The sequence below is a fragment of the Ambystoma mexicanum genome, chromosome 4q (assembly GCF_040938575.1).
Source record: "Ambystoma mexicanum isolate Mex_15411 chromosome 4q, UKY_AmexF1_1, whole genome shotgun sequence".
Classification (NCBI taxonomy): domain Eukaryota; kingdom Metazoa; phylum Chordata; class Amphibia; order Caudata; family Ambystomatidae; genus Ambystoma; species Ambystoma mexicanum.
The window spans coordinates 391,677,497-391,704,802 of record NC_090928.1 but is presented as its reverse complement, the minus strand read 5'-3'; the positions used below and the strand labels follow the sequence as shown (position 1 = coordinate 391,704,802).

The window sequence follows — 27,306 nt, the reverse complement described above, 5'->3', positions numbered from 1 at the left end:
CCATTGGTTGGGACCAAACCACCCATAACAAGGGTGATGGGCTACAAATTAGAGGTTTTTCTTACTTGTAGCAAGGGAAATCAAAAGGTAACAAAGGGTTCCCAGCCTGACGCCGGGGAATATTAACAGCATGTGAATCTCTGGAGAACAGGAGTGAAAGGTAAGAACTGTTCTCAATCCTCTATAATCACTAGCTATTATAAGAGGAGGTTTTTCGATCTATTGATATTCTCGCTTTCTAAACAGGACGATAACAAAAACTCCTTGACAGCATATGCCAATGATATCCTCCTTTATGATAAAACCCAAAAGGGATTGCAAAGGAGTCTGATGGCTATGGATCAATATTTGCCAGAAAGTGACATTGTTTTGTATTTTGTTGAAATTAAGATAATGGTATTTGATCAAAGGCATGTGAAGAAGAGAACCAAAACTATGTGTGGTGTTTAGAATGGCAGATTTTGGATGTGGTGAGTGATTACTCCTTTTTAGGTTTCCATGTCTATAGTAGCAAAAAGAAACATGAATAAAGCAAACATTTTTATTTACTCTGTAAATTAAGATTAAATGAAGAATATTCATGCAAGCCAATAAGAGAAATGTATCTGACAAAATAGTCCCGATTTACCTATGGATGGGACATTACAATTGACCCTGATTGGAAGATTTTAAATCCGTTAGGTTAGATGTTAAGATACCTATAGCGACTCTCATAGGGTACTCCGGTCCAATTAATAGGAACAGCAATGGCCTTGGGGTGACACGAATCTGTCATTTGTAAATGTAGACTGGTGCTGTTTGCAAAAATGAGATATGCAGAAGCAGACAAATCAATATATGGTAAAATGAGGCAGATCCTACAAAAGGGGAAGTGTCAAACATTGTCCCTCTTCTGTTAAGAAAATCAGGATTTATTGCAATCTATTGATCTGAATACATTGAATTTTGATAATATTTTTATCTTCAGGAGGGAGACAGAAGAACATGTATCTATGGGATAGAGAGCAGAGCTACTGTGAATTAAGAGTAAAAACTCTATAACCAAGTACTTACTTGTTTTTCTTGCTTGCAAGCAAATACAGAAATATTGCATTACATTTCCTAATCAGGATGGAGCTCGCACTTTAGATTTAATACATTACAAACACATGAAGTCCCTGGAGCATGGGCTAAAGTACCAAAGAGCTTGAGACTTTGTATAAATTGTAAAAAGAATTAAAAGGAATCTTTGTAACATCTCTTTATTGAATGTGATTCATTGGATACATCAAAACAGGAAATATTTGGAAAATGTGTCCATAATCTGAGATCTCTTCAACATAAGGATATGTGGAAAAGAATGTTAAGTGGCAACTAGATGTTTGGTGTTAATTGTCGTCTCTTTTTGGGGTATTATCAAGGCAAACATTTGTATATATTGTTAAGAATATGATTATTTAAATATATAGTGAGGAATTTTAAATTTTATGATGGATTTGTATACATTACAAGAATCTTTTATAATATTTTAGAAATTGATTTTTGTATGGATCTTGAAGAAATGTCATTGTGTTGTATCATTTTCAAAAATTATATTGGAATGTATTTCGTCATAAACGGTGTAAGGAGATCACTAAGGAGTTAAGGAGTTAAGAGCTGGTGCAAGGCAATGCAAATTGACCTTAAGCACAAGACCTCCCTTCGAGCTCAGAGACCTCTGAATAGCACGCAATAAATTAAAGGCACACCTCTCAGACCATACTATGGAAGCACTAATTTACCCACATCCCTGTTGCACCCACGGGAACAAAGCTAGTAGGCTGCTGAACTATACATTGTAGAAGATCCGAAGCAGGAAGTATATAGCGGAACTTGTAGATAGAAGGGGCAGTATGTGAAATTGGATGTGTCCCACTATTCTGCTCAGATTATGACAAAAGTTTCACCCCCCGCCCCAAGGTCTGAGCAGCGAGAATGTCTGCAAGGTGTTTCCCTGCCTCCGATATCAACTGAGCGAGACCTGCTGGGAGACGCCATTACAGGAGATGAATTGCGTTTGGCTGTCCAAAACCTTCCCCCCAAAATCTGTAACTACCCTCATTCTTAAAACGGAAAAGCCCCGTCTGACACTACTTCTTATAGGCCCTTATTACTTCTAAACTTAGATGCAAAGATCTTTGGGAAAAGTCCTTGCCACCAGATTAGCCAAGATAGTTCCATCAATCATACACCCAGACCAATCGGGGTTTGTCATTGGCCAGTCCCCACATGGGAATATCTGAAGAGCTTTGAATGTAGTAGAATGTGCCACCAGGGAACAAATACCCTTAATCCTGGTAGGATTGGATGCCAACAAGGCATTCAACAGAGTAGACTGCCAGTTCCTGTTGGAAGTAATGATGGGCATGGGATTTGACCCTAACTTCAGAACCTGGGTGCTAGCTATGCTCAAAGCCCCAAACACTAGGCTCAGAATCAATATCTGCTTCACTGCGGATCGCTCTAGATAGGTGAATCCGTCAAGGGTGCCCTCTCTCACTGCGCTCCTCTTTGACCTCTTAGGGCCATTCGCACGCAAAATTAGATCCGGCGACTGTATCAAGGACTCGGTGGTAAGAGGGTTCCCCATAAAATAGTGCTGTACGCGGATGATAACCTGCTGTTCTTAACAGCAGCCAGCTTATCTCTCCTGAGGGTAATGGCGGAGCTCGCCAACTTTGAAAAGGCGGCAGGATTCTCACGAAATCATTCTAAATCAAGCTGGCTAAACATAACCGAGGCAGAATCTGTAATAAATACCCTGCAAAATAACCTAAGCTTGCAATGGGAGGCCTCCGCCCTTAACTATCTAGGGGTCAAACTAACAAGGAAGCAAGGAAACCTCCTACGTCTTAATCTGTCCTCTCTACCCAAAGATCTTAGAGGATATCTTGAGCATTGAATTCATCCAGACATTTCATGGATAGGGAGGGTACAGGCCCTGAAAATGATGAGTTCCCCACGTTACTTTGTTCGGCAGCCTTCCAATTAAGATCTAGAAACGGGTCCTGCGGCCACTGCAGTGGTAAATGGTCCATTTCATATGGAAAAGTAGACCTCTGCGAAAAGTTCAGCAGTTGATGTATCGCGCACCTGCTCTCGGCAGGCTAAGTGTTCCAGATCTCAATAGATACTTGAGGGCTGCTCAAATAGAACATATATTCACTTGGTTACACAGTCCCACTGACGCAAACTGGAACCAAATTGAGCAGGCAGCTACAAAGATACAATTGAGGGACAAGCTAGCCCTAGGCGGAGAGGCCAGTAAAGCTAGAGGCCTTTCGGGAGAATTGACCGCTGCCTCATTGTTCTATTGGGATGGCGCACTGAGATTGTTGAGAATATGCCCAGGCTGCAGCCCCTTCTCTTCAGTGGTGGGCAGCCCAAACTTCACACTTGTATGCAATTGCACACCCTTCTGTAGGGGGGTATAAGGGGGCCTTGAAAATCGGGTAGATTGTTACCTACGGGGCCAACTGCAGACTTTCCTAGAGGCCAAGGTTAACCTCCCCAAAACTGCTATATAGAGCTGCGCCACTGGCTTGTAAACCAAGCCATCAAAGCGGCTAGAAATAAATAAGCAACCTACATCGCTTGAACTAGCAATTAGAGAGGATCCCCAGAGAGGGATAATATGGAAGCTTTACCGCCTGCTGGACAGAGGGAGAGGGATGAGGTGTTCCCTTATATGACCAGATGGGAGTCATCTAGCCTTGCAAATCCCAATAGAGACATGGTCCCCCATATGGGCGAAAGCAGCTAAAACATCAAGATGCACTACCACTTAGGTGTGCCTCTATAAAATGTGTCTGAGATGGTACTATTCCCCACATTGCTTACATGGCTTTATACCAGGTTACTCATCTGAATGCTGGAGGGGGATGCGCAGCAACTTCCATGCTAGGCCACATGTGGTGGAAGGGCCCAAACACCCAATTCTTTTGGAAAGAGCTACTAGCCAAAATAAAAGAAATAAAGAGCACAGATCTACCCCTAGATCCTGTGATACTCATCTTAGGCAGCGCTCGAAATGTTGAACATACTCCCTTCAACTACCCACAACTCCATATCCATCCCCTGAATGCAGCCAGACTCGTGATGGCCCACTGCTGGAAGAGTGCAGTGGGCTCTTCATTGGGCCTGTGGTACACCAAACTGGAAAACCTGGGCTCCAGAGAGAATGTTTGCAATACTAAAGGGGAATTTGTTGAAATGTCAGTATGACTGGTCCCTGTTAACTTCTGTTCCTCCACACTGTCCAGCACCCACAGACTTAATCTGTCCAGGCCTTCTCAGCTCTGTTATAGATCCACCACAGTCATACAGAAGCCTAATGGGAATGAATGTTGCCCTTATGTTGAAAGAATCTTGGTTGACCGATGTGAAGTCATGCTTCGATCCCACCACGGATATGTATGGACCAAAAGTAGTTGTTTGAGATGAGTGCTCCTGCTAGGTGCTATGATTTTTTGAGTGATGCTCTTGGGGGCATGTAGCACTTGCTGACACAAACCGTGCGTAACGCCCTTAAATTAATGTTATCTTTTATTTATGTGAAGAACTAATCAATAATGTTTCTCAAGTGTAATTATTAAATGTTACAGCCAACATGTTGTGCCAAAATAATACTTTTCTCAAGGCACCACGATTTAGTTGTCATGGGGATTGGGCTAAATGTCCTCGGTGATATGGCAGGTGAGATGTCTCCTTCTACAGTATAGAATAGAGTATCAATGTCTTTGGATGGACGTTCATTATCTCCATGGGCTTGGGGTGGCCAACAAAAAATGTGTTTGACAGTAGCTCACGAAATGTGTTGTAGGTTAGGGAGATGGAGTCCTCTGGGAAGCAAAGTTGCATGTCTTTGGATCTGACGTTTAGTGAAATGTTTCTTGTATTTCTTAATTTAGGACACCGTTAGATTCTGCCTTTTTTGTGCTTGCTTCCTTGTTTCAATTTGCACGTCTTTAGTGTATTTTATATATAACTGACCTTCATTAATTTGCAAAATTCTAATGTTGGCTTTATTTGAGATTATGTAAAAATACCCCCAGTTGGAAGCAGTTTCAGTTATCTCAAATTAAACCAGTAAACATGACCTTTTGTGGTTTAAGTCATTGCTGTACATTTCTTTGTTTCATTATTAAAATACTAGTTTAAGAGCCTGTGTACACCAGCCAAAATGCAGGTTTTCGTTGATCTAGTAGGACCACTACACATCCTAAGGCAACAGCTCCCTCCAGCGCAGACAACAGGCGAAGCTATGCAAATTGGCATTGTCTGTTTCCAAAGGCAACGGCTCCCTCTAGCAACAGGCAAAGCTATGCAAATGTGTTTCTACTGCACATGACTGCATCGGACAAACATACAGGGACAAACCTTCATCTGGCCTTTTTATTATAGTAGGATGTAAACCTATAACCATCAGCAGCGGACCGAAGAAAGTGTACTTTTACATTGCACAATCTGGAATTAAAAATCTGAGACGTGCATGTACGATAGCTATACGTGAATTGTAAAATAATATATGGACAATTTTACATCCTTACTAGATAGCCATCTTTTTAAACAATGTTTAAAAAAGATTTTATTTTAGGCTCATGGTCTTGGTAAGATTGAAAAGATGTACCAGTTGAGCATAGTTTGAAGTGTCCAAACAATATTGTTTGATGAAATTGTTTTTTTTATTTTACTTGATTCAATTTACAAGACATTTTTACAAGAGTTTTTTACACATCCCTCCTACGTTAGTAAAATGTCGTGTTTTTTTTTTTTTTTTTTTTACTGAAGGAATCACCATGTCTAAGAAAACATCAATTTTCAGGCAGATTAGCAAGACCCCATCTGGTAGAAAGATAATGGCCCAAAAGAAAATAGCGAGGCTCAGGCCGACTTTTCCGTTACGATCCTGAAGCTTTAAATTCGTGAATAATTAAGAGACCGCTATCACGTAGGAAGTGTTATCTCCCTCAATTAGGCGGCACCACCAGTCATCTTCCCCACAAGTTCGCATGTCTGTGAGTATATGGCCAATGTGAGTTCTTAGCGCCGTCACTCCTGTGCATGACAGCAAGAGATGTCCAATTGTCTCCTGTTGTTCTTTACTTCTACAAAAATGACAGGAATTGTCCGTTGTTTGCTTTCTTATGGCTTGAATCTCATTGGTCAACAGAAGATTAATTTGAATTTGTAAAAAGGTGTTTTTCAGAGCCTTGTTGGGGAATTTTGTCATGTACGTTGGTAGTTCATTTAGTCCCCTTGTTGTCGGTGGCAAGTGCGTTATCAATTTACTTTTTTGACATTAAAGAGGTCGTCTGAATCCAGTCCCATTCGCTCAGTTTTTGTTTAGATTTAGCAGGGTTTTGAATAAGTTCCTCTTCTGAGCCGTTTATTTCCTCCAGAATTTTCAGATTTTTTTATTTTTAGCCCAATTCGCCAGTAGATTACTTTTTTTTCTTTAATTTCAGTGTGAATGATGGTCATCACATTTGTACGACTGCTGATGATTATCTTCCTATAGAGCATAATCGTGTTTCTAACTACCATGGACTGTAATGATTGAGGGAAATTGTTTATAATTTTGATGCTTAAAGTATATTTCCCAAAGCATCTAATTTTTTATTTTTAAAGCTATGCTATATAGTGCTGTATTTCAATGCATCTGCTGCAATGTAATATTTTGCGCAATACACTCATTCTTTGAGTTTCACTAAAATTCATACTATTTAAATTGCTGATCGTTGCAACCTTTATAGAATCACAGCACTTTCGTTAAGATCAACTTGAATGTTGTTTCATGTGTACTTGTTTACTTACCCCTTTAGGTTGCTTATGGACAGGTACTTGGAGTCATAGGATACTCTCTACTTCCACTGATTGTCATAGCACCCTTGCTGTTAGTGGTTGGATCGTTTGAAGTGGTCTCTACATTAATAAAAGTAAGTTTGCATTAAAATATTTTTCCTGTAATTTCAATTATACACGATTTGATTAAATCCCTGTGGCAAGTAAGTATCCAATTACTTTCCCCAAGCGTCCATACATTTCTAAGTAACCTAACATTGAAATAACTAAGTTGTTTCAAACAAAGTATTCTTTAAGAACACAAGCAATATTCGCCAGACATTAATTTAAAGATTTGTTAATGAGTGGGCTGACTTAATGGTGAAATAGAAGATACTTGTTTTCATTTTTATTCAAAATATAGTCCCACACCCTGTATGGTTACACTTGCATTATGTTCACCATGTCTTTTTAAAAATATATATATATTTTTATTGATTTTAATATATTCAGACATAACGAAAATAATTGTATCAACATTATAAGCAGCAAATTCATTATGAACCAAACTTGATCAACAAAGCATGTTTTAAGCCTCTTGCAAAGACCCAATGAAACAAGAGGGAAGAATGAAAGAAATCTCAAAATATCAATTCGTATCATTTCAGTTCCTGACTGAATGGGAGAAAAACGCACTAAAGACAGTTGGGTAAAATCCATTGAATCATAGCAACTTGCTGTTCTGCAAATGTGACATTAAGGATAAGATGTGCCTGCCCACGTACTGCGACCAACCCCCAGAGTGGGATCTAGGCTGAGACTATCTAAACATGCATTTCAACTATATTATCCAGTCCAGTCCCCTTGTATTCCCCCGTTTCACCCGTGCACCACCTGTCCTGGAAAAGGGAGGCTCAGGCATTAAATTCAAGCTTACCACTTCCATGCATTACCCATTGCAACACCTCCACCAATATAATCAATTCATGGTGCCATGAATCCATTGATAACTGGTAAGGATGCAGACAACATTTCAGCAGCTGTCTTTTATACACTGCCTGCGCCACCAATTTGCTAGTAGTTTCTGTGGCCAGACGAATGCACAGAACAGTTTTGGAACAATCTGATGCATCCACTGACCTCCTCCAAATACGCCTTCTTCCAATTTGTCTGCAACCCCAAGCATGACCATACCGGATGCTGGCAGCCAAGGACCACCTCTCCTCACCTAGAACATCCCAGTGACAACCTTTTAAGACAATGCTGAATGTGATGCTGTTCAGTGGCTCCTGCGCAAAAGGCAGAAATGAATCCATTTGAATCTAAAAATGGAAAACCTGACCTAGGGAATCCTCTGACCTTAGTCCATTCCCTTTCTGACAATTCAGTCCTTAGTTCCATCGCCAATCCCTCCTTCACAACATAATCTATCTACGAGACCAGGGACACCAAAGTATTATAATTGACACACATTCCAAAGCAGATGCACAGGTCTGACAAGCGGGTCTAAAACATCTATTTGCCGCTGCTCCTTCTCACAACCCACCACCTTCTCATAACACTACTCGCTAATCTATGCATAGCATGTGATCTAAGCAGATTCCACAAGCATCAGAAGGGATACATTACTCACCGTAATTGTATTTCTGATGCTTGTATCTGCTTAGATTCACATGCACCCACCCTTTCCTCCCCTGGGAGAAGGTGCATAGATGTTACATGAGCTTTCTGTCTATATCTGCTTGGATACAACTGTACTCACATTACACTTCATGCAACCTCATGTCAGAACAAAACAATCTGAGGCACCCCGACGCGTGAAGGACCATGGTTTTAGTGGACTTCACACTAGGGATAGTATTACTGGCACGCCCTGTCAAATTCCCTTTTCGAAAACAACTGTAATACTCTGCAGCTTCCACTAGATGTCGGCCTATGCATAGCATGTGAATCTAAGCAGATACAAGCATTTGAAATATGAATACGGTGAGTAATGTATCCCATATACTTGCCACTCCCTTACTGTTTCTCCTGGGATCATTCATCATCTGCAATAGTTCAAACAAACCACAACCCCCCCACCTCCCAGATGTGCCATATACCAATCATTTGTCCGCCCACATTCACTCTATACTATCCTTGAATGCACCAGTTTACCGTCCTGGGAAGAAAAGCTTTCAATTAACACACTGTTCTGGGCCAATCTTGGCTATCCCTGGCATTTAAGAATGTACTAGGATTAAAGCATTGGGGTGATATGGGATCCCAAGATTAAACCTTTTAGGCATCCTATGCCATACCCAAGACACAGTGCGGATCAGCCATGGATCATGATTCCCCTTACTCGAAGACCCATAAACCAACCCCTTGATCAGCATACATAGCCTAACCACCACCATCTCTCATGTCCTCTCCTCTGCACTATCCTCTGCACTATACCAATCAATTGCATCATGGATCGGTGAAGCACAGTGAAAAGCTTCCTAATTAGGGACACAGAGTTTACCTTTTTTATAGAAGATTTATGCTAGCCAGGACTATCTGTAGGACATTGATCCCCCAAATCCTTGAGATGAATATGCCGTCCAAATCTTTGAATATTTTCTTAGTATTTGTATTTATTTTATTTATCTAGCGCACCTGGCCCGAGGTTACAGATACATAGTATGCAGAAAGCCTTAATCAGTGCATATTACAAATTATTTACAAGAAATTTACACAAAGATTACAGGTGACGGTCACACAGCATAGTCGAGCAAAGCGGGGTATCAGGGCGCATTTCTTGTGGTTACAGCTACATAGTATGCAGAGAACAATAATCGTCACATATTATGGCTTGATTACAAAAATATATACACAGAAATTACAGATGAAGGTCACATAGCAAAACCAAGCAAGGCAAGGCGGGCGGACTGAATTGAAGGTTGTTACGATCAAGGTGACAGGTGGAGGTTTTGTGGGTCCTGTGCTATTAGCCATAGTGGAGCTTTGCTCTTGAAAGAATAGGAGGGGGGGTTCTAATCTGAGAGGATTGGGAAGCAAATTCCACAATTTAGCTGCAAGAACCGGGAAACTACCCCCCCCCCCCGACCCCAAAGCCTCCCTGCTTTCTGAAGCTTGAATCTCGGCAGTGAAAGACAGTGGGCCTGTGCAGCTCTCTGTGGGTGGATGGAAGTGTGGGGGGTGAATCGCTTGGCCAGGTATTCTGGGGCCTGGCTGGCCAGGCACTTGTGCGTGAGTGCGAGGGTCTTGAGGGAAATGTTTTGAGAGACCGAGAGCTAGTGAAGTCTGCGTCTAGGGTCGGAGATATGCTGATGCCTTGGAATATTTAGTGCTGCCCTGATAGCGTTATTCTGGGTTACCTGTAACTTGCTTAAGTTCCTTTGACTAGTCCCTAAGTAGAGGGCATTGCAATAGTCTAGTTTCGACATGTTGAGAGTTCTGGCAAGGGTAGTACAATTAGACGTGGTAAGGAAAGGATGACAAACTGTAATGAGTTTGCATATGTAAGCGGATGCCGATGTTATGGCATTGGTTTGTTTAGTGAGCGATAGGGTTGAATCAAGATAAATGCCTAGAGTTTTAGTGTAATTGGATACCTAGATGGTATTGCCATCAATGAGGAAGGATTTGAATGCTGGATCCAGTCTGTTGAGTCGGTAGTGGGAACCGAGGATGAGAAGCTCTGTCTTCTCGTCATTGAGGCAAAGCCTGTGTTGTGCCATCCAAGCCTGGATGACCTGATGGACATCGTTGAGGGCTTTAAGCTTCAATGTCAGATGAGTGGTCAACCGTGATAGGAATGAGTATTTGGGTGTCATCAGCATAGTTGGTATAGGCGACACCCAAATAGTCAAGAATATCAAAGTGGCTTTGTGAACACATTGTAGAGTGTAGGTGAGACACAAGATCCCTGAGGGACCCCGCACAGGACTGGCGAGGGTTCAGCGGAGGCTGACTGAGAGAAGACCCTCCTGGATCTGTTCGCCAGAAACGATCTAATCCATGTAGTGGCTTCATCTGAGAAATTGGCTGCAGATTTGAGATGATGACGGAGAATTTGATGGTTAACAAAATCAAATGCTGCCGATACGTCTAGCAATAGTAAGACTGGCAGTTTGCCGTTATCTTTCAAGACTTCAATTTGAGTTTTTAAATCGATAAGGGCAGTTTCTGTTCCGTGCCTTGCACGGAAGCCAAATTGTCTGAGGCTGAGGAGCTTATTGGATTCTAGATACTCCTGGGTCTGCAGATAGGCAGCCTGGTCCAGGAATTTAAGTAAAAAGGGAACGTAAGTAATGGGCCTGTAATTGGGGGGGGTTGCTTGGGTTTAGGGAAGGCTTTTTCAGTAGGGGGATGTCCCAAGCATCCTTAAGGTTACCCGGGATGATGCCAGAGTTGAATGAGAAGTTTGGGGGGAGGTGATAAATGGTGTTTATTTGTGGGTAGCCTCCTTAATGATTGGGGCTGGGCACGAATCACCCTGGCAATTGGACGGTTTAAGTTTACTGATAATGTTTTCAACTTCTTTAGTGGAGAGTGGCTTGAAACTAAAGGGTTTATGCGCGTGTAATGGCAAGACAGTTTTGCCAGTGGGGGTACTGTACTGCGGGTCGTTCAGTAGGGTGTTCTTTTTGGCATTCATTTTAGATCGTAGCGTGGAGATTTTGTCGAGTAGCGCTTTTTGTATATTCGCACACCAGGTGCTATCATTGCTACCAGTATCAGGTGGGGCTATTGGAGACTCTAATCCTTTAAGTATCTTAAAGAGCTCTTTGGTATTTGATTCCGCTAGCAAATTATGTTTGTTATAGGTGTCTTTCTTGGCTTGAAAAACAGCCTCTTTGTAGTTGAGATGCTATGATAAGGCTGCTCTTATTTGCATCTGAAGGAAGGCTTTTTCAGCAGACCTCAGTGTTTCTCTTTTCCTTTCGTAGTGCTCTCAAGTAAGGCGTGAACCACGAGTTGAGGTGTGCACAAGGTTTGGGTTTCCGCATTTTCAAATGGGGCTATGGTATTTATAGCTTTAAGTATGGTTTGATTGAAGGTATTGACTAGGATTGTGGGGTCCGCACATGACACCGCAGCGTTGTTTACTATAGGAAGGATTAAAGGGAGCATTTTCTCCATCGTTATATCATTTTTATTTCTTGTGCTGATGGACGGTGCCATATTTTGTTTAGAGCGTTGATTGTTGGCTTTATTGTTAAAAGTTATATCATGGTGATCTGACCAAGCGCAGGGTGTGTTGGATACTATGTTGGTACTGCAGTTGAGAACGACCAGCCAGTCCAAGGTTCTCCCTTTGTTGTGAGTAGGTCCTTGTATGAGATGGGAGAAGCCCAAATCCATTAGGGTACTGGCGATGTCAAGGAATTTAAGGTTGTTGGGATCTTGGAGTCTGAGGTTGAAATCCCCTAGTAAGATAATTTGTGTATTGGGCTTGGTGTTCGTAGTTAAAAGGGATGAGATATCCTCAGCATAGGTGGGAACAGCTCCTGGGGGCCTATATATAAGTTGCAGGGTGGTGGTTTGATTAGGTGAGATAGGCAATTTGACAGGTAGTAGCTCTGCTGAAGGAATGGGCTGATTAAGGATGAGTCTTAGTCCAGGGGAGCTTCTAGAGATGAAGGCGACGCTTCCACCTTTGGATTGGTTAGTGTTTCGGTTGCATCGGATGATGGAATAACCATTAGGGATGGCCGAGGAGAGTATAGGACCCGCTGCAGCGTGTAACTAGGTCTCCGTAATGGGGAGGGGCATAGGCATGAACTAAAAGGAATAAAGCATTCTGGGCAAAATTATCATTTGGCTAATACCCACCTCTCTATCCAATTCAGCAGAACGCCAGAAGCCCAAGGACTGCCCCCCCCATGCCTCCCCACCACCCTTTTAATAACATTTCCTTAATTAAAATGTCCTCTGATCTCTTAACATTTAACCAGCATATTTAAAAAGGAGGATGGGGTCCCACTGAATGCCAAGTTCCAGCTCCTCCTAGCCACCACCCAAAGAGAACATGCAGGATTTCTACCAATTGATACATACCCCAGAGGTAGTAGGGCCATACACTTCTATTGCTTCAAAAAATGTGGGGAAATTGTGATCTGGATCTGTTATATGTAGTAAATGATTACCCACATATATTGAAATTATATATGGTTCCCTTACCAAAATTGTTCCTTAGTGTGAATGCCAATGTTTCAGCCGAAAGCAAGAGAAAACTGTGACGGCAGCAGGCAGGACCTGCCATATACCTTGCAGCACAACTCCTTCTTCTGAATACACCCGTCCATTTCTTACTGCAGCCATGTGGTTGCTGTATTGGAAATTTCTCAGCACTAAGAAGCTCTGCTCAATAAGGGACCCATTTAAGTTTCTGCCACATACATAACCAGCTTAATGAATCAAACATCTTTTTTAAATTGATAGTCTATTCTCTCTTATGTATTTCTGAGGCTTGTGGAATCTGCTTAGATCACATGCTGTGCATAGGCCTACATCTAGTGGAAGCTGCAGAGTATTACAGTTTGTTTTTCGAAACTCGAAAAAGGGCGTCGAGCTAGGGCGTGCCAGTAATCATATCCCTAGTGTGACGTCCCATGTACCCATGATCCCTCACGCATGTAGGACCCTCAGATTGTGTTTTTCCGCCATTCCAGACGGACGCATATTGCGGAGTTCCATTGGCATTAGCCAATTATACATATATTATTGTTAAAATTCCTCGTATCTTTCTACCCTATGCCGAAGATCGACGCCGGTGAAGATCGAGGAGAACAACCGTCGAGACTCCACGACGGACTTTGGGCCTCGGAAGGCATCTGGCCTCGGCCCGGGCCTTGGAAGGTGTCTGGCCCCGGCCCTGTACAAGTAGGGAGAGTGGGGGGTGGTCATACAGGCTCCCACATTTATTTCCTACCTATACTCGCCTGCTGCAAAATTAATGCATATGGAGAGTACTCCCTTTAAATTCTGGCCGAAGTGTAACAGGAAGTTCCCCTGGGTAGATGAGCACAATACGTGCAATTTGTGTCTCCCACGAGACCATCCCGAGCCTACCTGTCGAGCTTGTAAGCTCTTCAAGCCCAAAAGAATTAAAGACCACTCCACTAAACGCTGGGCCCACTATGCCAGGCAACGAGAGGCCATGGACGCCGAAGGGACCTTTAGGGATGTCAGCAAGGCCGACGTATCAGACGGCGAGGGCAGAAAGGTGACTTTAGACACCCATGCGCAAGCCCCCGACCTCGGAGGACTGGCCAGCAACCCAGTTATCGGGACAACACCCGGTGGCAAAAGCGAAACCCACACCACTTCCACTAAGCACATCAGTCCAGCCGTGACTCGACACGCGTGTCGAGCAATTGGCAACGGAAGGCACTGTGAGAGCGGTCGAATGATTCTGCATCCTCTGGGCGTTCACGTTCAAGATCGCCACATGACAAAGACCAACCGTCCATGGTTGGGAAGAGTGCTGCACTACCAATACTTGTAGAGGCTCGGTTGTCAGAAGACGATGCCGACCTCTATGCTCCCAAGCATGTAGCATCTACTCCCGAGATTCGACACCCTTCTACCTCCTCCGAATCTCGATGCAAAATGTCAAGGACCTCCTCCGAACCTCGACGTGGTGCGACAAAACACTCAGAAACCCCTAAAACCTAGGAAAACATTCCTCTAGTCACGGGAAGGGGGGATAAACAGCACAAGAAACCTTCACAACACCATACAGAAAAACAGAAGGCCCCTGGAAAGTCCAAGGTCCCCGCCACTACTCCTAGGGGTAAATTTGTCCCTCCCACTGCTCATGATATGGGCATGGATGAGGAACCAGAGCAAGAGAGGGTTATTCCCGGTTCCAAGGAATGGAACTCAGAGGACATTGATCGGGTAATGAGAAGGATGTCCTTTTTTGTAGACTTCTACGAAAAGGACCCTAATTATTTCCATAGCTATACAAATCCACCGGCTACCTCTGCCCCTTCGGGATCCAAGGACTCTCAACCCCCTACTAAAAGGCTCCGTTCTGAGACTCCAGCGCAGGGATTGGTTTCAGACCCTTTAATAATTCAACCTTACCATCCAGAGTCATATGGTGAGGAGACAGAGAGATGCTGGACGACCAGACAGGGGTTGCTTACTATGGGGATGATGAGGACCAGGAAGAGGAAGATGAGGCGGAAGCCTACAGTTTTGACTCCCCTATTACGAAAGATCCCCCGGTGAATGACTCGCCGATTGATAATCAACCACTCCTCAATGAGGTACTAGTTAAAGCAGCAGCCCATTTTCAAATAGACACACAGGGTGTCCAAGAAGATAGATTTTGCAGAAGAAATCCTAGGGGACAAGAGAGCCATTGCCCAAGCTATCCCCATATTAAAATCAATCCAGCGCAGAATTGATCCCTCGCTGGTTACCCCTAATCTTCCTTGTGCAGAAATTATTCCGGGCCGCTCCCTCCGGTCCCATGTACATAAGGGGTCAGTTAAAACCCGACTCATTGGTAGTAACAACCACCAGTAAGAGGGCAGGCACACCACTAGCTTCTTCAGAAGCACCCCCGATAAAGAGAGCAAAAGGATATATGCTCTAGGGAGTAAGGTGGCATCCACGTCAGCATATCAGGCACATATTGCTAACACTACCACTCTGTTAGTAAGCTATCACTGCCACCAGTGGGAACAAGTAGCTGCTCTAATAGCCTCTGCACCTGAACCACTAAAGAGCAAGTTGGTCCAAATTGCATCAGACGGAAGATCTGTGTCTGAATGCATCCTTAAAGCAAACTTCGATGCAGCAGATAATGCAGGAAGATTGATAGCAGAAGGCACAGTAATAAAGTGTCGCACTTGGCTCAGGCAGTCTGGGTTTAAACCCGAGACCCAAGCCACGCTAATAGACATGCCGGTAGAGCATAACGTTCTATTTGGCAAGGCAGTGGAAGAGGCACTAAAGACAGCTAAAGAGGACTACGAGACCTTAAAATCTCTCGAACAACTCACAAATAAACCCCCAGGTCAAAGGGGAAATAATATTTTTTGTCGCTTTCGCAGCCAAAGCTCCCAGAGGTGTTCCAACTACTATCAAAATCAAGGGACCTCGTGGGGCAACAATCAGTTCCAGACTTCCGAGGGCTCCCCCAGAGGTCAACGTAGGGGCCGCTGCAGAGGCAGAGGCAGCCCCGCCAGAGGTGGTGCACCACCTGCTAAACTTTGACGTTCCGCTTCGGGTCCCCTCCAATGCATCCCCAGTAGGGGGGTGCATTTCCACCTTCACCCACGCATGGGAGGGGGATCACTTCGGACAGATGGGTGATGTCCACAGTGTCCGCAGGGTACTGTATAGAACTACTAGGGCGCCCCCACAACCATCCTCCAAGACAGAAGGTACACTCGTTGGAACACCAGAAAATCCTTCTCGAGGAAATCGCCATTCTGCTGGCAAAGGACGCCATAGAAATTGTCCCGGGCAGCCAGGTAAACAAGGGTATTTATTCAACCTACTTCCTGGTGCCAAAAAAAATGACAATGCGCCCAGTATTAGACTTGCGCCCTGCAAAGTATGTCGAGCCACAAAAATTCCGCATGACTAGATTGCAAGAGATAATTCCACTACTAAAAAAGGGGATTACATGGCAACATTGGATATGAAAGATGCCTATTTTCACTTTTCAATGTTCCCAGCACACAGAAGATTCTTGCGCTTCAAGATGGACAACCAGCATTACCAATTCAAGGTGCTACCCTTCGGAATAGCCTCGGCTCCAAGGTTATTCACCAACGTACTGGCGGTGGTGGCAGCACACCTACGCAGGGAGGCAATCCCAGTGTACCCTTACCTGGACGACTGGCTCATTATAGGTGAGTCCCCCCTGATTTACAGACTAAACATTCAAAGAACTATCGACCTCCTCTTCCAATTGGGCTTCTCGATCAATGAGACAAAATCAAGCCTGGTGCCAAGCAACTCAAAACAGTTCCTAGGAGCTATCCTAAACACCCAAGAGGGTTTGGCCTTTCCATCAGAGGAAAGAATTCAAAATCTGTTGCTGCAAATTCCTCAATACCAAGCCGGTCGCCAAATTAAGGGTGCACAAAGCGATGCGTTTGCTAAGTATGATGGCATCTTGCATTTGCCTTGTTCCCCTTGTTGGTTGGCGAAATAGTGGTCTCAAGCAAGTGGTCAGGTCGTTTCGCCAACGCTAGTACAAAATCTTCGCTGTGGACAAGAGAGAACCTGACAAAGGTTAAACCCTTTTACGATCCAGAGATACAGGCCGTTGTTACAACAGACGCCTCCCTAGCAGGGTAAGGAGCCCACTACCTGCACCATACAGCTCAAGGTCTCTGGTCTCACACAGTGGCTCAGAACTAAATCAACCTGCTAGAACTTCTTGCAGTCTTCAGAGCGCTTCGGGCGTTCGAACAAGTCCTACTCAACCTGTCAGTGCAGATTCTAACACAGTACTACAGAAATGTTTTACTTAAACAAACAAGGGGGCACTCGTTCACCAAATTTGTCCAAGCTTGCCCAGAAAATTTGGAAATGGGCACTCAAACGGAAGATTTACCTGTCATCCCAACGTGTTCCCAACGTGTTCCAGGGGATCTGAATTCACTGGCAGACGCTCTGAGCAGGGATCCCCTCCCAGAGGAACAAGAGTGGCGACTAAACGAAGAAGTCGTAGGAGACCTCTTCTCTCGGGGTTTCCCCACTATAGACCTATTCGCCACAGGTGAAAACAGGCAATGCCCAGAATTTGCATCCCGGTTCCCCCAGCCAGGCTCCCGGGGAATGCCCTATGGATGAATTGGTCAGGGATGTTTGCCTACGCTTTTCCACCAACCCCTCTGATGAGGAAGGTGGTCAACAAGATGCACAGCGAATCGATGACGCTCATCCTAGTTGCTCCTATGTGGGCGAGACAACCATGGTATCCACACCTATGCAAGCTGGCGGTGTGCGACCCCCATCAAACTCCCGTGCCGGTACAACCTACTCTCCCAGCACGAGGGGCTAACGGTGCATCCTCAGCCCAACTCGATGAACTTGGCAGCATGGCTCCTGAAGTCATAGAGTTCGAACATCTCAATCTACCTCAGAGATGTATGGATATCCTAAAAGAATCAAGAAAGCCTAACACGAGGCACTGTTACTATGACCAGTGGAAAAGATTTGTTATTTGGTGCCAGAATAAGCAAATCAACCCAGTTGATTGTACTCCTTCCAATATTGTCACCTATATGCTTCACTTACTGGATGCAGGGTTAGGGTTTAACTCACTTAAAGTGCACCTGGCAGCTTTATCAGCTTACACCACTTCCCATAACGAGGTGTCACGGTGGAAAGTGCCAGTTGTCAAAGCATTTATGGAACGGGTAAAGAGACTCCATCCAATTTCTAACCCACCACCAGGCTGGGACCTTAATGTGGTACTTGGTAAGCTCATGGGTCCTCCCTTTGAGCCCATGCACACATCTAGTCTCAAACACCTGACTTATAAAACTGCCTTCTTAGTAGCCATTACATCCATAAGAAGGGTCAGTGAAATTCAAGCTCTGTCAGTGCAGGATCCTTTCTTTACAGTACATAAGGATAAACTGGTTTTACGCACTCACCCTAGGTTTTCACCTACGCTTATTTCCAAATTCCATGTTAACCAGTCCATTGAGCTACTGGCCTTCTTCCAGGAACCCAAAAGCTCTGCTGAGGTGAAACTCCACACACTAGATGTGAGGAGAGTGGTCCTCTACTATGTAGACAAGACCAGACCGCTAAGAAAGACAGATCAACTGTTCGTCTCCATAGCTCTAGGCAGAGAAGGAGATTGCGTCTCAAAGAATGCCATCTCTAGATGGATAGTCAGATGTATCCAACTGTGCTATTCCCTCTCAGATAAAACACTACCTTTTATGCCAAGGGCCCACTCTACAAGAGGTACTGGAGCCACTCTGGCTTTCATTGCAAATGTACCCCTTGACAGCATTTGCAAAGCAGCTACATGCAGCTCTATTCACACCTTTACTCAGCACTACTGCATTGACACTCATTCCAAGACAGATGCTCAAGTGGGACAAGCGGTTCTAAGACATTTATTTGCTCATGACCCTTCTCACATCCCACCTCCTTCTAACAGTGCTCGCTAATCTATGCACAGCATGTGATCTAAGCAGATTCCACAAGCCTCAGAAAGGATACATTACTCAACGTAATCAGATTTCTGATGCTTGTATCTGCTTAGATTCACATGCGCCCGCCCTTCCTCCCCTCTGAGAGAAGGCGCATGGATGCTTGTAGTCTCATCTATCTTATCTGCTTGGATACTCTGTACTCGCGCTACTCCTCATGCTACCTCATGTCAGAAAAAATAAAGTCTGAGGGTCCTACACGCCTGAGGGTTCATGGGTACATGGGACGCCACACTAGGGATAGTATTACTGGCACGCCCTAGCTCGACGCCCCTTTTCAAGTTTCGAAAAAGAAACTGTGATACTCTGCAGCTTCCACTAGATGTCGGCCTATGCACAGCATGTGAATCTAAGCAGAAGCAGATACAAGCATCAGAAATACGATTATGGTGATCTATATATATATTTCTGATGTTTGTTAATCTGCTTAGAATCACATGCTGTGCATACGTCCGACATCCAGTGGTCACTGCGGAGTATTGCATTTTGTTTTTCGTAGTCGAAAAGGGGACGTCGACAAGGCGTGTCTGTAACGCTATCCCTATATTGACGAGCGTTGTACCCACAATCCCTCACGCGTCGAGTTCCCTCAGATTGTTTTTTTCCGCCCAGCTACTGGTCGCCTTTATGCGGAGCTCCTCGAGAGACATTGCCAAATAGTTTCTTCGACCTTTGGTCGTTTGTTATTAATACCAATAACGATAGATCCCTCCCTCGACGCAGAGCCGTTTCTCCGCCGAGCAAGATCTTTGACGGAAGAACGACGGAGGAGATCCTTCGGCGCTGCCGAACACGTGGCCTGGCCTCGCCGGCCATACACAGTAGGGAGAGTGGGGCTTTGTGGTCTTTCTTTCTTTTCTTAAAGAATGCCTTTCTCTTTCCCCTCCCTCGAGGTCGTAGTCGCACCTATTAGCCTCAGCTATGGAGAGGACGCCGTTTAGGTTTTGCCCGCTTTACAAGGGTAAATATACCTGGAAGGATAAGCATAAACGGTGCAACCGTTGCTTACCCCTCGATCACCAGGAGGAGCCTGCAAATTACTAAAGGACTGCAGGGTCAAAAGGTGGGCGGCCTACGCTATGTCTAGGCCTGACTCCTCGCCCGCTGCCGCCGCCGCCGAGTGTGACGAGGATCGTAACTGTAGACCTCTCAAAGGAGCGTTCACGCTCCTCGTCGTCCGTCCCCGGCCCCGACAAGCCCGGCTCACGCCCAGCTTATGGCGATGAACACCCCGGCGACAAGGACGCACACAGAAAAACACCAAAGCACATACCCCCAGGCACACAAGACAAAGACAGCCGGGGCCACCGACGTCTTCCACCGACAGCAAGGGTCGTCAGCCCTCCCCGCCACCGCGACAGGCGACTGGGCACTCTAAAAATCAGGGCGCTAACACCAAAATTTCCGGCGACGCGCATCGCAAGAGCGCTCACGTTGCCAACAAGGACTCGACGACCAATGACTCGACGACCAAGGACTCGGCGCTCCATAGCGCAACGGCGACCGATCCCTCAGAAGAGAGAATGATCGCCGAAAGCCTCGCGCGCCTAGCATCTAAGGACGGCCAAAGACGTATGGCGAGTGAAACGCCGAAAACCGCGCACAAGGCTAAAGATACGCCGAAGGCGCCGGAAAACAGATCAGGTCAGTTCCCGACGCCGTCGGAAGGCCCTAGCCAGCAAGAAGGCTACTCAGAAGGCGAAGGCTCCCTTTCTTCGACGTTATGGGACAGAACCAGACAATTACAGGAGGAAGAAACCCCCTTTTCTTTCCCAGACCGTCCTGGCCGACCTCGGTGGACCTTTGAAAGGTTCCAGACCTGTATGGACAAACTAGATAGGTTCATGTCCATCCCAGAAGACAGGGCGCCCAAGAGACCAAGGGAGGCACCCCTTGAGAGTCCAAGGGCTAAATACCAGAAGTTTTATAACCCCATACAGGAGGACATAAACTCTTACAATCCCACTGAGGAAGATGCCTTCTTCCAAGAGGAAGATGAGTTCACCTATGTTGAGGACCAACAAGAAGAGGAAGGTTTTCACAAGGAAACTAACCTATGTGAGGAAGGATTCCAGGAAGACACAGGCGAGGGCGACCAAAATCCCTGGCAGTCACCAGCTAGGTCGACTGACACAGGCAGTAGCAGTATAGTCATCAGGTCTACTGAAACTACACCAGTCAGGAACCCTTCGCCTGTCGATCAACCCACCTTCAATGCACTGCTGAAGAAGGCAGCAGCGCATTTCGAAATCGAAACTGGAGACGTCACCCCAGACACCGATTTTGTGGAGAGGATTATCAAAGAAAAACCCCCCACTAGCCAGGTTATACCTATCCTCGCCTCAGTTAAGAGACGTATTACACCTTCTCTTTCCACTCCTGCATTGGTGAGAGGGGTCAATCCGAGGATTGAGAAACTGTTCTCTCCCTCTCAATCAGACCCATTATATATTAAGGGTCACTCAATCCCGGACTCCCTGGTCGTGACCAACACTAGAAAAAGGGCAGGAGTCCCACTATCTGCTAGCGAGGCACCCCCAGATAAAGAGGGGAAGAAGCTGTATGCCCTAGCCAAGAGAATCACTACCTCTGCAGCATTCTCTACCAGAGTCGCCAATAATAATACCCTATTGGAAAGCTACGGCGATGCTCAATGGGCTAAGCTCAGACAGGACATCGAAGAAGCTCCCGAACCCCTAAGGACTCGTTTACTGGCTACAGTTAACAAGGGCTCTCTGGTCAATCAAAGCATCGTCAAGAATACCCTCGATGCAGCAGAGACTGCTGGCCACACTTTGGTACAAGGAATTTTACTGAAGCGTCACGACTGGCTTCGCAATTCCGGATTTAAGGCGGAAACACAAGCATCCCTTATTAATAAACCCAAAGAGGAATCCAACCTCTTTGGGAGAGCAGTGGATGACGCGCTGGAGAACGCGAAAAAAGAATTTGATACTATAAAGACCTTAGACCAAATTTCTAAACCTCCTAATAGGCGGGGATTTGGTAATAAGCGCTTTTTTCGTGGACAACGCCAGCAACAAAACCACCACCAACAACAACAGTACTCTGCCAGCAACTACCAGAGTAATAGCGGCCAGTACAATCAGAGGGGTCAACGTCGTGGCAAGGGAAGAGGCCGGGGTTCCACCCCCAGAGGCTCCCAAGCCAACAACACCAGCAAGTGACGCGAAGATTCGCGTCCCCTCCCATGCAACGCCGGTCGGGGGCCGGTTAACATCCTTCTTCCAGCATGGGAGAGAACAACATCAGACCGCTGGGTACTTTCCACCGTAGCCCGCGGCTACTGTATAGAGTTCAACAGTTCCCCAACATACAGACCCCCGAGGGGACGCCGCATGACACCAAAACACCTCTCCATCCTTCTCCAAGAAGTGGACCAACTGCTGGAAAAAGGAGCCGTAGAGGTCGTGCCTCTATCTCAGGTAATGGAAGGTATTTATTCAGTGTACTTCCTTGTACCCAAAAAGGATCTAACCATGCGCCCTGTATTAGATCTGCGCCCAGCGAACAAGTTTGTCAAACCCCAGAAGTTTCGTATGGTGACCTTACAGGAAGTGATCCCACTGCTATCACAGGGAGATTACATGACAACACTAGACATGAAAGATGCATACTTTCATATTTTAATGTTGCCAGCGCACAGAAAATACCTCAGGTTCATGATAGAGGACAAACACTACCAGTTCAGAGTGCTACCCTTCGGCATAGCATCTGCACCAAGGGTATTCACGAAAGTACTGGCAGTGGCAGCGGCCCACCTGCACAGGTTATCCATCCCAGTATACCCTTACCTCGACGACTGGCTCATAACAGGGGATTCTTACCAGACATGCTTCTCAAACACCCAAAAGACTGTAGACCTTTTGTTCAAACTGGGCTCCATCAACAAGAAGTCCAGCTTAGACCCCAGCCAAGTCAAACAATTCCTAGGGGCTCTAATTCGAACAAAGGACGGCCTCGTCTTCCCCTCCAACGAGAGGGTCCAAAACATGCTGTTTCAGATCCCCCCATTCTGATGTTTGTTAATCTGCTTAGAATCACATGCTGTGCATAGGTCCGACACCCAGTGGTCACTGCGGAGTATTGCATTTTGTTTTTCGTAGTCGAAAAGGGATGTCGACAAGGCGTGTATGAAATACTATCCCTATAGTGACGTGCGTTGTACCCACAATCCCTCACGCGTCGAGGTCCCTCAGATTGTTTTTTTCCGCCCAGCTACTGGTCGGCTTTACGCGGAGCTCCTCGAGAGACATTGCAGATTCCATCTCCTCGACCTTTGGTCGTTTTCCTATTTAATATATAACATATCGATCCCTCCCTCGACGCAGTTGTGAAGCTGTCTCCGCCGAGCAAGATCTTCGACGGAGGGGACGAGCGGAGGAGATCCTACGACGTTGCCGAACACGTGGCCTGGCCATCGCAGGCCAAATACAGTAGGGAGAGTGGGGTCGTGGGACATCTCTGGTTCTTTTCTGAGAATGCCTTTCCTTTTCCCCTTCCTTTCCCTTGGGGTCGTTATCACGATTTATTGCCTCGGCTATGGAGAGGACACCCTTTAGGTTTTGCCCACTTTGCAAGGGCAAGTTTACTTGGAAGGACAAGCATTCACGGTGTAACCGCTGCTTGCCCCTCGATCACAAAGAGGAGGGTTGCACGGCTTGTCGGCTTCTTAAGCCAAAGACTCTAAAAGACCGCAGGGTCAAGAGGTGGGCGGCCTACGCTATGTCGAAGGCCGATTCTTCACCCGCCGCTGCTACCACCGACAGTGACGAGGAACGTGATAACACGACCTCCGCTACAGAAGTCGTAGACCCCTCTAAAGAGCGCTTGCGCTCTTCGTCGTTTGTCCCCGGCCCCGACTGGCTCGGCTCACGCCCTGCTAATGGGGATGAACACCCCGGCGACACTGACGCACACGATACCACACATAAGCACACAACCCATGGCTCTTCTTCGTCGAAGACGAAGAAAGCATCAGCGCCCAAGGAGACGCAGGTTCCACCGGCGGCCTCCTCGGACCGTTCAGGTTCGAAGCCCCTCTCGCAGCCGCGACCAGCGACTGGGCTTTCGGCAAATAAGGGCGCCGCCCCCAAACCATCGGCCGGCGCACACCAGCAGAGAGCGCACGCCGCCGTAGAACGATCGACACCCGTAACGTCGAAACCACAGCCCTCCGCTGACAAACGAGTCGCAGAGAACTTGGTGAGGATCGTTGTAGCCGACGCCCAGAAGCGTACGCCGAAAGACACGTCGAGCGCTACGCAGAGGTCGAAAGACACGCCGAAAAAGCCCGAAGAAAGACAGGGACTACCCCCTTCAGTCGGGGGGACCCCAGCACACCGGAAGGCTTTTCGGAAGGCGACGGGACACTTTCCTCGGCATTATGGGAGAGGTCGAGCCGTTTTCAGCTAGATGACACTAATTTTCCCCCGCTAGTCCGCTCAGGGGTACCCCATGAAACCATGGAAAGGCTCCATCTCTGCATGGAGAGAATGGAGAGGTTTATGAAGACCCAGAAGCCTCCCACTCCCAAGAGAACAAGAGATGGGCCTCAGGAGGACCCCAGGGCCAAATATCTGAGACTAGTCAATCCCCAGCAGGACACAGCCTCAGACTTCCATAATGTGTATGACCTCACTGGTGAGGAACAATACTTGGAGGAGGAGGATGAATTTGTGGACGATGAAGAGGGACAGAACCAGGAGGAAGGTCTGGAAGACAGCCCAGACATGGTAGGAGAAGGCGTCAGAGAAAATCCAGAAGAAGGACCTTCTCATCCCTGGCAATCCCAATCAGTATATTCGGACACTGATGTCCTGAACCTAAATCCTCCTGACAATTCACCTGTTACAAACACGTCTCCCATTGACGATCAGCCCACATTCAATGCCCTGTTGCGCAGAGCAGCAGCACATTTCAAACTGGACACTGGGGAGATCTCTCCTGAAATAGACTTTGTGGAAAGAGTAATTAAGGAGAAACCCCCCGTCAGCCAGACCATTCCCCTCCTCGCTTCAGTGAAGAGAAGAATCATCCCTTCGCTATCCACACCCGCACTAATCAGAGGAGTTAATCCAAGAATTGAAAAACTTTTCACTCCTTCACCCTCAGACCTGCTGTACATCAGGGGACATTCCATTCCGGATTCCCTTGTAGTAACTAATACAAGGAAGAGGGCAGGGGTGCCGCTGTCCACCAGCGAGGCACCACCTGACAAGGAGGGCAAGAGGTTATATGCCCTTGCAAAGAGAGTCACATCCTCGGCTGCCTTTTCGGCAAGAATTGCGAACAATTCTTTGCTAGCTAGCTACGCGGACGCGCAGTGGGCCAAACTGCGCAAAGACGCCGAAGAAGCGCCGGAACCACTACGTACACGCCTGCTATCAACTACTGGCGAAGGAACCAAGGTCAACTAGAGTATTGTAAAGAACTCTCTGGATGCTGCAGAGACAGCGGGACGTTCCCTGGTTCAGGGAACACTCCTAAAACGCCATGTATGGCTGCGCAACTCAGGGTTCAAACTGGAGACACAGGCATCTTTAATAAATAAACATGTTGAAGACTCGAACCTCTTCGGGAAAGCGGTGGATGAGGCTCTGGAGATGGCTAAAAAAGAGTTCGATACTATCAAAACTCTTGACCAGATCTCTAAGCCCACTACCAGACGCGGCTATGGCAACAAACGCTTTTTTCGTGGCCAACGCCAACAGCAGAATCAGCAGCAACAGTACCCTGCCACCAATTACCAGACCAATAGTGGGCAGTACAGCCAAAGAGGCCAGCGCCGGGGCAAAGGGAGAGGTCGCGGGGGTCCACCCCCAGAGGCTCCCAATCCCCCAACAACACCAAGTGACGCGAAGATTCGCGTCCCCTCCCAAGCAACACCAGTCGGGGGCCGGATAACATCCTTTCTTCCAGCATGGGAGGGAATAACGTCAGACCGCTGGGTACTTTCCACCGTAGCCCACGGATACTGAATCGAATTCAACAGTTCCCCAACATACAGACCCCCGAGGGGACGACGCATGACACCGGAACACCTTGCCATCCTTCTCCAAGAAGTACAACTGCTGGAAAAAGGAGCCATAGAGGTCGTGCCTCTATCTCAGGTAACGGAAGGTATTTATTCAGTGTACTTTCTTGTACCCAAAAAGGATCTAACCATGCGCCCTGTATTAGATCTGCGCCCAGCGAACAAGTTTATCAAACCCCAGAAGTTTCGTATGGTGACCTTACAGGAAGTGATCCCACTGCTATCACAGGGAGATTACATGACAACATTGGACATGAAAGATGCATACTTTCATATTTTAATGTTGCCAGCGCACAGAAGATACCTCCGGTTCATGATAGAGGGCAAACACTACCAGTTCAGAGTGCTACCCTTTGGCATAGCATCAGCACCAAAGGTATTCACGAAGGTACTGGCAGTGGCAGCGGCCACCTGCGCAGGTTGTCCATCCCAGTATACCCTTACCTCGACGACTGGCTCATAACAGGGGATTCTTACGAAACATGCTTCTCCAATACCCAAAAGACTGTAGACCTTTTGTTCCAGTTGGGCTTCTCCATCAACGAAAAGAAGTCCAGCCTAGACCCCAGCCAAATCAAACAATTCCTAGTCTAATTCAAACAAAGGACGGCCTCGTCTTCCCCTCCAACGAGAGGGTCCAAAACATGCTGTTTCAGATACCTCAATATGTGACCGGTCGAGAGGTGACGGTACGTAAAGCAATGCGCTTGCTAGGCATGATGGCGTTGTGTATTTATTTGGTACCTCACGCGCGCCTGCATATGCGCCCTATGCAAGAGTGGCTCAACAGCCAGTGGTGTCAGGCCAGCGGACTAAGGGACGATCTAGTGGTGGTCTTGCAGGCCTTGGTTCTCTCGCTACGGTGGTGGACAAAGGAAAACCTGGAAAGAGGGAAACCCTTTGCCACACCCGCGGTGGAAGCCACTCTAACCATAGACGCATCCCTCACAGGATGGGGGGCTCACCTATCCCATCAGACTGCTCATGGAGTGTGGACTCCGAACGCAGCATCCAAACACATAAATCTACTGGAGCTACTAGCTGTGTTCAAGGCGCTAAAAGCCTTCCAGGAACACCTACAAGGCAAGACTGTATTGGTCCTTACAGACAGCACCACAGCCATGTACTACATCAACAAGCAGGGGGGCACCCACTCTCCAGGACTGTCCAAACTGGCCCAAAATATATGGAAGTGGGCTCTCAAACAAAACATGTTCCTACTGTCACAACATGTACCAGGGGAACTCAATCTGC

At 46.4% G+C, this 27,306-nt stretch overlaps 1 protein-coding gene across 1 annotated transcript in view; it reads left to right on the top strand.

Moving 5' to 3' along the window:
* YIPF4 (Yip1 domain family member 4) overlaps positions 1-27,306 on the top strand; it is a 313,908-nt gene that overhangs the window by 222,250 nt on the left and 64,352 nt on the right. Inside the window, exon 5 of the mRNA XM_069607969.1 lies at positions 6,843-6,956. Coding sequence (XP_069464070.1) covers positions 6,843-6,956 — 114 coding nt within the window. The remainder of the gene's footprint in view (positions 1-6,842; positions 6,957-27,306) is intronic.